The following is a 12,843-nucleotide window of genomic DNA, read 5'->3' as shown; positions in this document are numbered from 1 at the left end:
TTTTTAATAACTGGAGAAACTGACATCTTTGTAATGTTGAATCATCATGTCCATGAAAAAGGTATAGATCTTTCCATTTGTTCCCAGTCTGCTTTTGAGTTGTTCAAAAGTATTGTAAGGTTTTCTGAACACTGGTTATGTGTATTTCATGTTATATTTATTCCTAGGTATTTTATATTTTTGTTGCTGTTGTACATGTGATCTTCCTTTATATATTCAGACAGGTTACTAATATATGTGTGTATAATATAGGTATATTGTATATAGAGAGGGGCTTCTGATTTTTCTATGTTTTACATCTTGTTTTAGTGAATTCTTGTACTGTTAGTATTGGTTTCTGATTGATTCTTTTGGGTTGTCCAGGTAAACTCATCTATGAATATATACAGAGTTTTATTTTTTTCTCTCCAATTCTTTTGACTAATACTTTTTCTCTTGTCTGTTACATAGCTGTGCCTTTTTTCACTTAGCAATAATGTGTGTGTGGTGTGTGCCCACTTAAAATATTGCTGGCTTTGGGGCTAATGTATATGTATAATTCTACTATTAGGTAATATTCACCAATTCTTATTTTACTGAGTGTTTTTTTTTTTTAAGATTTTATTTATTTATTCATGAGAGACACATAGAGAGGCAGAGACACAGGCAGAGGGAGAAGCAGGCTCCATGCAGGGAGCCTGACATGGGACTTGATCCCAGGTCTCCAGGATCATGCCCTGGGCTGAAGGTGGCGCTAAACTGCTGAGCCACCCGGGCTCCCTTACTGAGTGTTTTTATTAGGAATAGGTGTTGAATTTTGTTGAGTGTCCTTTCAGCATCTATGGAAATGAATATGAGTTTCCTCTTTAAATTTGTAAATATAGTGAGTTATATTAATGGATTTAAATTTATAGGTGAAAGATTTTTTGTTTCATTTTGTTCTACTTTTATTGCATTGTGACTGGATGATTTCATCTGTAATTTTTTCTGTGGCTCTTGCTGTGAATTTCTTCATGACATAATACACGCATATTGGTAACTCTTGTGAATATTCCATGTGCGTTTGAAAAGAAGCTATACTCTATTAGAAAGCAAAGTTTGTTACCTAGATAAGATAAATTTTATTCTACTCCCTCCAGCTTCTCTAATTTTGCCTAGTATTTATTCACTTGATTGAGTTATATACTAAAGTTCTCTATTGTTAGTTATGTCTGTTTCTTCATGCACCTCATGGAGTTTCTGCTTTATGAATATGGCTGCTCTGATAAATGGCACACAAATATTCGTAACTGTTACATCTTCTTTGGAAATTGTGGCCTTCAGTATTAAAAAGTTTCCCTTTTTTATTCATTACCAATCTCTTCACCAGCCTTTCTCAATCATCTCATGGATGAAGTTCATCTTCCAGAAGTAAATGCTTCCAACTGTGATGTTCCCTGAGTTCTGACGTACCCAAAGCTGTTTTTCTATAGCTTTGTTACAAAATCCACAGCTTGGCCAGATAAAAATTCTTGACTCACACTTTCTTTCCTTCAGCTTCTGAAAAAAAATTATTTTAGTCTTATTTTGTATCTTCTTTCCATTTTCTCTGCAGCCCCTCCCCCTTCTTTTCCCTTCACTTTCTGCTGAATTGTATGGGAGTCAGTTGCAGAAATCACAAGACTTTCATTCCTGAATACTTCAGGGTGTATCATTACACTTAGTTGAGCAAATTCTCTAACTCTCCCTTCTCTCTTTCTTTTTTGTTTCAAGTTTTTATGTAAATTCTAGTTAGTTAACATTTAGTATAATATTAGTTGCAGAAATAGAATTTAGTGATTTATCACTTAAATTTAACACCCAGTGCTTGTCACAAGTGCCCTCCTAATACCCATCTCTCATTTATTTTATTTTTTAAAGAATAGGTTTTTAAGATTTATTTATTTATTTAATTTTTTAAAAGATTTTATCTATTTATTTGAGAGAAAGAGAGAGAGAGAGCACACACAGAGGCAGAGGGAGAAACAGGCTCCCCACTGAGCAGAGAGCCCAATGTGAGGCTCGATCTTGAGATTATGACCTGAGCCTAAGGCAGACACTTAACCAACTGAGCTACCTAGGCATCCCATAAAAATTTATTTATTTTAGACTGTGAGAGCATGCTGAGGGAGGAGCAGAGGGAGAGAGAGAATCCTGAAGTAGACTTCCTGCTGAGTGGGCAGTTGACATGGGGCTTGATTCCAAGACCCTGAAATTATGACCTGAGCAGAAGTCAGATGCTTAACTGACTGAGCTACCCGGGCACCCCACCCATCACCCATTTAGCCCATCCCCCTGCCCACCTCCCCTCCAGCAACCCTGTTTGTTCTCTGTAGTTAAAGTAAGTCAGAAAAGATATATATCATGATTTCACTCATATGTGGAATTCTCTCTCTCTCTCTTTTATCTTTTATGACATGGACATTTTACAAAGTTTTATAGACTCTCAATTTGTATTTGCATGGTTTATTTGTAATTAGATTGAAATGAAGCATATTAGCAGGAATATTACATAGGTGATACTGTGTTCTTAGTGTATTACATCAGAAGGCACATGGTATCTATTCTGAACTGGGTTTTTTTTTCCCTTTCAAGTAGACTTTATTTTTTTAGTGTGGTTTTAGGTTCACAGCAATACTGAGCAGAAAGTACAATGCCCATATACACCCTGGCCACACACATGCACAGTATCCTCCACTGGCAACATCCACCAAGAGTGATACGTTTGTAATTGATGAACTACATTGACACATTACTATCATCCAAAGTCCATGGTTTGTTTACATTAGGGTTTGCTTTTGCTGTTTTATATTCTGTGGATTTTGACAAATGTATAATGACAAGTATCCATTATTATAGTATCACACAGAATAGTTTCATTTCCCTAAAAATCCTCTCTGCTTTATCTGCACATTCTGTCTTTTCCCCATACCCTTGACAATCATGGACGTTTTTACTCTTTCCATAGTTCTACCTTTTCTAGAATGTCATCCAGTTGGAATCACAGTATATAACCTTTTCAGATTAACATCTTTCACTTAATATGCACTTAAGGTTCCTTGATGTCTTTTCATGGCTCAATAGCTCATTTCTTTTTAGCACCAAGTAATAATCCATTGTCTTGATATACCACAAGTTCTTTATTCACTTGCAAAAGGACATGTTGATTGCTTCCAAGTTTTGGCAATTATGAATAAAATGCTGTAAACATTCATATGCAGGTTTTTGTGTAGAAGTGTGTTTTTATTTTGGGGGGCAAATATCAAGGAGTGTGATTGCAGGATTGTATGGTAAAAGTGTGTTTACTTTTTGTAGGAAACTGCTACATTGTCTTCCAAAGCAACTTTATCTCTTTTTCCCATTAGCAATGATTGAGAGTTCTTGTTGCCCCACATCTTTACCAACAGTTGGTGGTTTTGATGTTCAGGATTTTGGCTATGCTATTAGTGTGTAGTAGTATATTGCTATTTTAATTTGCATTTCCCTTATGACATATGACCTGGAGCATCTTTTCATATGCTTATATGCTATCTCTGTATCTTATTTGGTGAGTCAGTATTTTTGCTTGTTTTTAAACTGAGTCGTTTGTTTTCTTATTGTTAAGTTTTAAGAGTTCTCTGTATATTTCAGATAACAGTCCTTTATCAGCTATGTCTTTTGCAAGTATTTTTATTTGTCTTTTGCCCAGTCTGTGGCTTGTCTTCTCATTCCCTCTCACATAGCAGTTTTTAATATTAATGGAGTCTAGCTTCTCAATTCTTTTTTTCATGAATCTTGACTTTGGTGTTGTATCAGAAGAGGCATTGCCAAACCCAAGGTCACCTAGATTTTCTTCTAGGAAATTTATAAAACCCTTTAAAAGTTTTAGAGTTTTGTGTTTTACTATGATCCATTTTGAGTTAATTGCTGTGAAGGGTGTAATATCTGTGTTTAGGATCATTTTTAGTATGTAGTTACCATCCCAGCACCATTTGATGAAAAGACTCTCTTTACCCCATTGTATTGTCTTTGCTCTTTTATTAAAAATCAATTGAATATATTTGTGTGGGTTGGTTGCTATACTGTTTTGTTCCATGGGTCTAGTTGCCCATTCTTTCACCAACACCACACATTTCTGATCACTATAACTTTATAGTAGGTTATAGGAAGTCAGATAGTGGTCAGTTCTCCAACTTTGTTCTTCTTCAATATTGTATTGACTATTCTGGGTCTTTTGCCTCTCCATATAAACTTTAAAATTAGTTTGTTGGTATCCCCAAAATAATTTGCTGTGATTTTTAATTGGGATTGTAATGCATCTGTTGATAAATTTGGGAAGAACCAACCTCATGACAATATTGCATCTTCTATCTCTCCATTGTTTATTCCTTTTTGTTCTCAGTTTTTATTTCAAATTTGAAATGTTCATATCTGCAGTTGCTTCCTCAATTATATGTAATTAATAATGAAATGTGACAGGTTTTTTTTTTCTCTTATGGCTGTTTTTGGTTCTCTTTTTGAGAATTTTCATTTGCTGAAAAGTTCTGATTATTTTTTCTTCCCTTCTAATAGAACCTTGTTTGGTTTCCAGGTTCATTGAGTGTCTTTGTATTTGTCTATTATGTTGGAGTGTCTGTAGATGGGTAGGTAGGGGTTTGGGTGAGTTACTTTGTTCTTTAATTCCAAAGAACCATGCTTGATTGCTACAAATAACAAAAGTATAGTTCCTTTAATAAATATCGTCCTCTTTTGGTCTGACTTACAATTTTTTAATGTGTAGATCATAACATGTCAGCGGGCTTATTATCCTTAATTGCTTCATTTTTTTCCTTTGTCACCAAACCTCCAAAGATACCTCCTTTTTCCAAAGTGCCTCTTTTCTCGCAGAGAAGGAATCTTTTCAAGGCTCTCCTTTTTGGTAACAGATTCTTTTGTATATGTCTGTGTATATGTCCTTTTGACCTTCCAGTGGCTAATGCTGTGATTCACAGTGTCCCAAATCTTTTCTTAAAATTTCCCCACTCAGAGTTAGATCCCTCTCTCGGGTAGTATATCTTAGCTGGTGTTAATCTGGTTTTTGGCAGTTGTAAGACCCCCTCTTTTTATAGACTCGTCAGACTGTGCTTTGAGGGGCTCCAACACCAATTCAATTGGCCTCTGATTTTTATTTTCCAATTACATGTTAAATGAAGTGCTATTCTGATTCCTAGTTATGCCATAGGCATGAACTATATGTGTTTTTATTTGCTCCATTGAAAGATCTATATATTGAAAGATCTATGTATTCTATATACTGTCTTTGGACGGTATGCAGAAGGATTAGAATTTAAATGACTGCTATTTTATGAGAATCTGGAATTCTAGTCCTTTAAGTATTTTGCTGCCAAGTTTCTAGATAATTATGATGTTGAACCATATAAAATTGCAATTTTTGTAATTCAAAAATTCTTGAGGGATCCCTGGGTGGCGCAGCGGTTTGGCGCCTGCCTTTGGCCTAGGGCGCGATCCTGGAGACCCGGGATCGAATCCCACATCGGGCTCCTGGTGCATGAAGCCTGCTTCTCCCTCTGCCTATGTCTCTGCCTCTCTCTCTCTCTCACTGTGTGCCTATCATAAATAAATAAAAATTTTTAAAAAATTCTTGAATATCAGCTATTGTATATGGTGCTACTAATAGAAAGCTAAGCAAGCTCTTGATTCTTATGTTTCATGCCTTAGTGAAATGTTACATATTGTAGAGGCATTATTTTTAGTATTCATTTCAACATTGTAAAGTCTACATTTTTTATTGACCTCACTGAGGTTTAATTTATATACAATAAAATGCACCCATTCTAGTGTGCAATTCAGTGGATATGGACAATTGTTTACACTTCTTTAACTACCACCACTGTCAAGATACAGAGTATTTCCATCACTTTAAAAAGCTCCTTTGTATACTTTTGCAGTTAGTGCCACCCCCAGGAAATCACTAAATCACTTTCTGTCATTAGATTAGATTTCTAAAGACAGTATCTCTAAATTCCCCTTTGAGTCCTGCTGGATCTGAAGCTTGCTTATCACTCCATTGTCACCAGGTTACGTTTCTGCGCTATATTTGTGTTGGCCTCAGGGCCTTTTTACTTGTGAGTCCACCCATCCATTGCTCGGCACTTTACATTTCACATATCTTGAATAGACGTCCATCTCTGCAGGATCCATGCTGCTTTTATTTTCTGTGCCTTCATTCATGCTGTTCTTTCTGCCAGGGCAGCACTTACCTCCCAAACTAACATTCTTCCTTGCCTGATTGATTCCTACTTATATTTCTAAAGTCAGCATATATTACTGATTGTGTTATCAATTATATTTTATCTTTATCAATTTTATTTTCTTTATAGTTGTATAATTGTCTCCTTTACTAATCTCAGCTCCTTGAGGGCAGCAATCATTTCTTCAATTATAGATGTGCCTGGCACATGGAGGCTTTCTATTCTTACTGCTTAATAAATATTTGATTTATGAGGAATGCGTTTCAACTCCTATGTATGAGATTTAAAGCTAAATCTACATAGGAAAAATTAAGGAAGTCTTTTTTTTTCCCTAATAGTCATTACTGAGAAAAACTGAAGTTAAATGAATAGCATCCTGTAAGTGTGAGGTGATATGGGCATTGTTCCCTTAGACCACAGTTATACTTGTAGAAACCAGTTTTTTAAGTTAATTCTTCAATTCTTATTTTTCTTGCCATGTTTCTGAAAATTCACCAGTGTGTATGGAGATAAATAGTCTAGCTTTGTTCAGAGTATGAGCTCTATATACTAATAATGTGTTTTAAGAATCTAAAGAGAAGGGCAGCCCAGGTGGCTCAGTGGTTTAGTGCTGCCTTCAGGCTACGGTGTGATCCTGGAGACCCGGGATCGAGTCCCATGTCAGGCTCCCTGCATGGAACCTGCTTTCTCCCTCTGCCTGGATCTGTGCCTCCCTTTCTCTCTCTCTCTCTCTCTCTTTCTCTCTCTCTCGAATAAATAAATAAAATATTTTTTAAAAACAGAATCTAAAAAGAAAAGCTTTGACAATAATATTGGTTGTTTTCACCTGTGTATCTCTTATCACAGTGTAAGCTCAAGGGCCAGAGCTAGGTCTTATTAGTCTTTTTTTTACCTTAAGATTCCTGGCTTCAATAGCTAATAAATACTTGAGAGATCCTGAGATTCATGTTTGTTGTCCTATTACATACCCAGGAATGGTACCCTACTGTATTCACTCTAAAATTATATTAGGTATGAAGAAAATTATAAGGTTATATCAGTCATCAGTTTCTGATTCTGGATAGCAACCTGATAAGTTCTAAACTGTATGAGCTTAGAATGATACATCTTCAAAAAATCTTCATATTAGTAGTGCAAGAATTGGGAGAAGCAGGAATGATCTCTTGATGGATAAGAATAATTTCCAGGTGTTATAAAAACCACTATTATGTTCAAACTTCTGTTGTCTGTGTTTACCTGTATGATATAGTACCATTTTTACTTGAACTAGATTTTTATTCCCTTTTCTCAGAGAAATAAGAAAATTAATGATTCTTAATATGTTGACAGCCCAACTTTGTTTTCATAAACCAGCAGGGATCTAGGAAGCGGCTATTGGGAGATCTGTCTACTACGAGCAAAGCTGGCTGAGAATTAACTGTAATGACTGTTCTTTTCATATGCTGTGATTGAATAGCAGAGTTATCTCAGCTTTTCTGGAAGAACTTTGTTTTAGTTAAGAATACAGTTCAGCAAAACATATAGGCACATCTGTACCCCTGGAAACATACTTTTTAAAAACATTTTTTAAAGAGATGGCACACAAGTGAGAGGGACAGAGGAAGAGGGAGAATCTGAAGCCAACTCTGTGCTGAGCACTGAGCCTGATGCAGGGCCGATCTTATGACCCTGAGATCACCACCTGAAGCTGAAACCAAGAGTCAGATGCTGAACCAGCTGTGCCACCCAGGCGTTCCAACATACTTTTATTTATTAAATATAATCTATATTATGCTTTGTTGTATGGTAGTTAAAAGTGCTACAGAGTGCTCAAACTTACCTCTGTGATATTTTCAAAGGAAGAATTTATAATTGAAAGTTTCCCGTTTTAACAAAGGCTAATGCTTTTCCAGTTTATTTTATATTTATACCTAGTGTTTTAAAATATAATTTCATTTTGCCTTGTAGTGTATGCAGAGAATATTTCCAAAATGGTGGGAAGAGAAAAGCACTTGAAAAAGATGAAAAAAGAGCTGTACTCGCCACTAAGACCACTCCAGCCTTAAATTCACATGAGTCTTCTAAACTTGAAGGTCATTTAACCAACCTCAGCTTTACAAACCCTGAATTTATAACTGAGTAAGTATACTTTCTCTACTCCAATTATTAATGTTATTTTGGATAGCTGTATTAATAATGTAAAGTAGTATAATGATTTACCACAAGTAGTGGGCCATTTGCTTGTTCCCCTGATAATAGATTAGGCTGAAAAAAAGCACATTTGTAATATTATTAGGTAGAAAACTAGCATAAAATTTTAAGGGATATCTGGAAAACTAATGGTTCTATAACATTGTGTTCAGGAAAAATGAGAAAGAATAGTTTCTTAAATGTTGTAATAATTACTCTTAGGGGAATACAAAGAATCAAAATAGCAAAACCCATTTTAAACTGTGTTTAATTTAAAGGTGGTATCTGCTAACTAAAAAATCCACCCAGGTGGATCCCTGGGTGGTGCAGCGGTTTGGCACCTGCCTTTGGCCCAGGGCGCGATCCTGGAGACCCGGGATCGAATCCCATGTCGGGCTCCCGGTGCATGGAGCCTGCTTCTCCCTCTGCCTGTGTCTCTGCCTCTCTCTCTCTCTCTGTGACTATCATAAAAAAAATTAAAAATTTTAAAAAAATTTAAAAAAAAATAATCACAAGGAATAATGGATTATTAATAGAACCAATTCCTATTATTTTATTGTTGATATGAAATTCTGCCTACTATAGTGTTGTTAGCTATAGTCATCATGTTGTACTTTACATCCTCTTTTCACTTATATCCCCATTTCACTTAGCATAATGGCCTCGAGGTCCATCCTTGTTATAACAAATGGCAGGATTTCATTCTTTTTTATGGATGAATAGTATTTCATTGCATTTTACATATATCTATATATATATAAATGTATAGATATGTAGAAAAAATATACATGTGCCGTCCTCTGGGCCCCCTGGCCTGCCACCTCTGCCCCTAGGTTCAGTGCCACTATCCCCGGCAGGCTGTCCCTGGACCCAGCCAGGACAGCTGTGGGACCAAGCCACACAGTCGGAGCCCTCCCCTGTGCCTCCCCCCCCCCCCCCCCCCGCCTCCCTTGTTAGGCCTGGGCCTAGGATGTTCCAGAGCCTAAAGGGTTAGGCTTCTCCTTTTCTGACTGGGAAATAAACTCCCCCAAAGGAAAAAAAAAAAAAAAAAAAGAGCAACAAACACCCAACAATAACATTGGCTCTGGGGTGATGGTGAGGAGGGGCATAAAATATATATTTTTTCTACATATATATATATATGTAGAAAAAGTATTATAATCTAGTTTATTGGTAGTGTTAAAATTCTCTATATAACTTATACCGGAATAGATTTGTAATATCAAGTAAAACTTTCTTAATCTCTTGAAAATGCTAAACTTGAATAATTCAAAAAACATTCTTGATAGACACTAAGAGCTAACCATGAAAATACAATTGATTAGCCTCTTAACAATTTAAATTTGTAGGTATCAAACATAGAATTACCTCTGGTTACTCTTTTACACCATGTTGAAAATAATATCTAGTCAGTTGTAAGCAATTTCATTTAAAAATTAATTCACATATTTTTGATTAGTTCAGTAGGAAAGGATAAGGCATCTCTCTTTACCTTTTATCAAAAGTTACTACAGAGCTTACAAAACATAGTGACTTACTGAACATCCTGTAACTCAGGTGTAATGAATATTCTTGAATATTTTTTAAATGATGACAGTGTAAAAAAATATATAGGTATGCTGCTATCAAAGGTACATATGGGAAATAGTAACCCTAGAATTTCTATATGGTTCTTTTTTATGGTCTCTATTTTATTCAGATTACCATATTTGTTCAGTCATTGTCATTAGACTTTCCCTTAATTCTCTGAACATGTTTTCTTTTAATTCTTGGAACATTTTTATAATAGCTACTCTGAAGTCTTTGTTAAATCCAAAATTTGAGCTCACTAAGAACCATTTTTTATTTACTGCTGTTTTTCTTGAGTATGGACCATACTTTCCTATCTTTCTTTGTCTTACATTTTTTTGTTGTTGTTGTTAAAAGCCACCCAATGTATTTTTGACATTATATTGTAGAAACTCACATTTTGGATTTTCCCCCAAGGAGGATGGTGGTGATGGTTTTTTAATAATTTGCTTAGGCTTAATCTGTGGGATCTGCCTTCCTTGCAGTTTGTATTGTATTGTTATTTTTATTTTTTAGACTTGTTTCCTAGAGTTCATCTGCACATCTTAGTGGTCAATGATAGCGCAGGTTGTAGTACTCAAATATCTCAAGCCAGATAGGCTTCCACCCTCTGCCAGTGGGTGTGTTGATTGGGGAGTGCTTTTAACACTTAGGTAGTTTTCAAGTCTGCCTGACCAATTACTTTTTCCCAGACCCGCTTTGATCTCCTTTGCATGTTCACTTAGGCTCCTGATCAGTAAAGGCTATGTGGAGACCTTAAGTAGCCTTTCTCACTTCCAGGATTTTTCTTGTTAAATTTCTTACTAGTTATCCAGTCTGCAGCTCAGCCCAACCAAAGCTACAACCTCAGACTAGCATAGCTGCTGACTTTCTCTATTTTCTACTTTTACTGACAATGCTCTTTGTGGGTTTTTTACTCTTTAGTCCCAATCAAGTTAGCCCCTTCCAGCAGCGAAGATGCTGCTTTTCATAGCCAACCCTGTCCTTGAGGAACTTCCATACTAACTGAGCAAGTGGTGGGGGTGATGAGTGGCTTTAGGCAAAAACACCATAGATCCTCACTGCTCTGAACCTAGAATCAGCTTGTTTTCATGAATAAACACTTCTCAACTTGTTTGCCTTTGTTTGAGTTCCAAAATGGTTGTTTTTGATGATTGTGTCTGGTTTTGTAGTTTCTTAAGGAGTGGATTTGCCAACTCTACCCTGCCAGAGTCAAGAAATTACTGTTTCTGGTTTAGGTTTTTGTTTGTTTTGTTTGTTTGTTTTTTAAAGATTTTATTTATTTATTTATTTATTTATTTATTTATTTATTTATTTATTTATTTATTTACCATAGGAATGTAATGAATAACTCTATGCCACTTAGATGAAATGGACCAATTCCTTGAAAGACATAATCTACCAAAACTCACGCAAGGAGAAATAGATAATCAGAATAGGTCTATATGTATTAAAGAAGTCTAATCAATAATGAATGGCTTTCCAAAACACAAAGAGAAGGCTGAGTTGGTTTCACTGGTGAAATCTACTGAACATTTAAGGGAAAAACTGATACCAGTTCTTCAGTCTATTCCAGAAGATCAATTCTAATTTGTGCTGTGAGGCCAACAGAATGTAGTTTAAGATACTGAACCGTCTTCCCATTACCTATTCTAAAGTAAAATTGATGTGTTCCTGACTATGTAAACATGATTAGATAATGACTGTATTATTATCTGTATTTGGGGGTTAAGTTATGCTTTAGTTGCTTGTGATGGAAACAAATCTAAGGTGAGAAACTGGAGAATTCATCTAGTTGTCTCACGATGTTTCTGTTTAATATGATCTTTATAAGAAAACATCTACCAATTAAAACTGTAAAACTGTACTTCTGTATCTAATTACCAAATCTGTACTAAATTTTTTGCTCCCCACCCTCTTTTTGGTCAGGTTCATCATCTGCCTTTCAACAAGTGAACATCTAAGCTACATTGTGTGAAGTCATTTTTGGGCTGTTTTTCTCAAGTAGTACTTTATTGGTTAAAGAAGTTGAGAGGGCTCAATAATGCAGACTTTGTAAGGACTCAAATGTAATGCCCTCTTTTTGAAGGATAATATAGTGGAAAGGATCTTGCTTTGTATACGTTATTGGACATTTGGGTACTTTTTTTTCTCACAGTTGTTTCATCTCTGAATTAAGCATCTCTTTGTGCTTAAATTTTTGTGTTCTTGGGATGGATTTCCGGAAGTAGATTTCTGAGTTTAAGACTTTGAGTGACTCAAGGCACTTGTACATATTACTGAATGACTTTCCAGAAAATATGATACTAAATCCATTATTCCTAGCAACATGAGTGTCCACTTTGTCAAGACTCATGAGCACTATTTTTCTTTCTTTTCTTTCGTTTCTTTTCTTTCTTTCTTTTCTTTCTTTCTTTCTTTCTTTCTTTCTTTCTTTCTTTCCTTTCTTTCTTTCTTTCTTTTTTTTTACTCCTTATTAATGTGTTGGAATAAAATGGCATCCTGGGTTAATAGGCACTTCTAATAAATACATAAGGAAGAGTAAATTTATAAAATAAAGGAAAATCATATTAAATCAGGAAAATAAAATTCATTCTATGAAGTTCTAGTACTTGACATGGCATTGAAACATGGCATACATGCTGTCATTATACTTTCCAAAATTCATGATAAATGAAGGTAATTGGATCTTTCCTGCAAATCCTGTACTTGGCTTTAGGGTCTTTTTTACACAGCACCTAAAAAGCCATTACCAATTAGTCAGTATTAAGAGATGAAACTCATCTGCCACTTATGTCCATTACTCTTGCTGTAAATAGTCAAACCACAGTTTGACTCTTAAGTATCTTAGCAGCTAAGGCTAGCGCAGGCAATAGGA

At 35.5% G+C, this 12,843-nt stretch overlaps 1 protein-coding gene across 1 annotated transcript in view; it reads left to right on the top strand.

Annotated features, from left to right (window-relative positions):
- The window catches only part of SAMTOR (S-adenosylmethionine sensor upstream of mTORC1), an 87,303-nt gene that overhangs the window by 24,468 nt on the left and 49,992 nt on the right, over positions 1–12,843 (top strand). The window contains exon 3 of the mRNA XM_026012176.2: positions 8,175–8,345. Coding sequence (XP_025867961.2) covers positions 8,175–8,345 — 171 coding nt within the window. The remainder of the gene's footprint in view (positions 1–8,174; positions 8,346–12,843) is intronic.

Source organism: Vulpes vulpes, chromosome 7 (assembly GCF_048418805.1).
Source record: "Vulpes vulpes isolate BD-2025 chromosome 7, VulVul3, whole genome shotgun sequence".
Taxonomy (NCBI): Eukaryota; Metazoa; Chordata; class Mammalia; order Carnivora; family Canidae; genus Vulpes; species Vulpes vulpes.
This window is presented reverse-complemented; position numbering and strand designations above follow the sequence as displayed.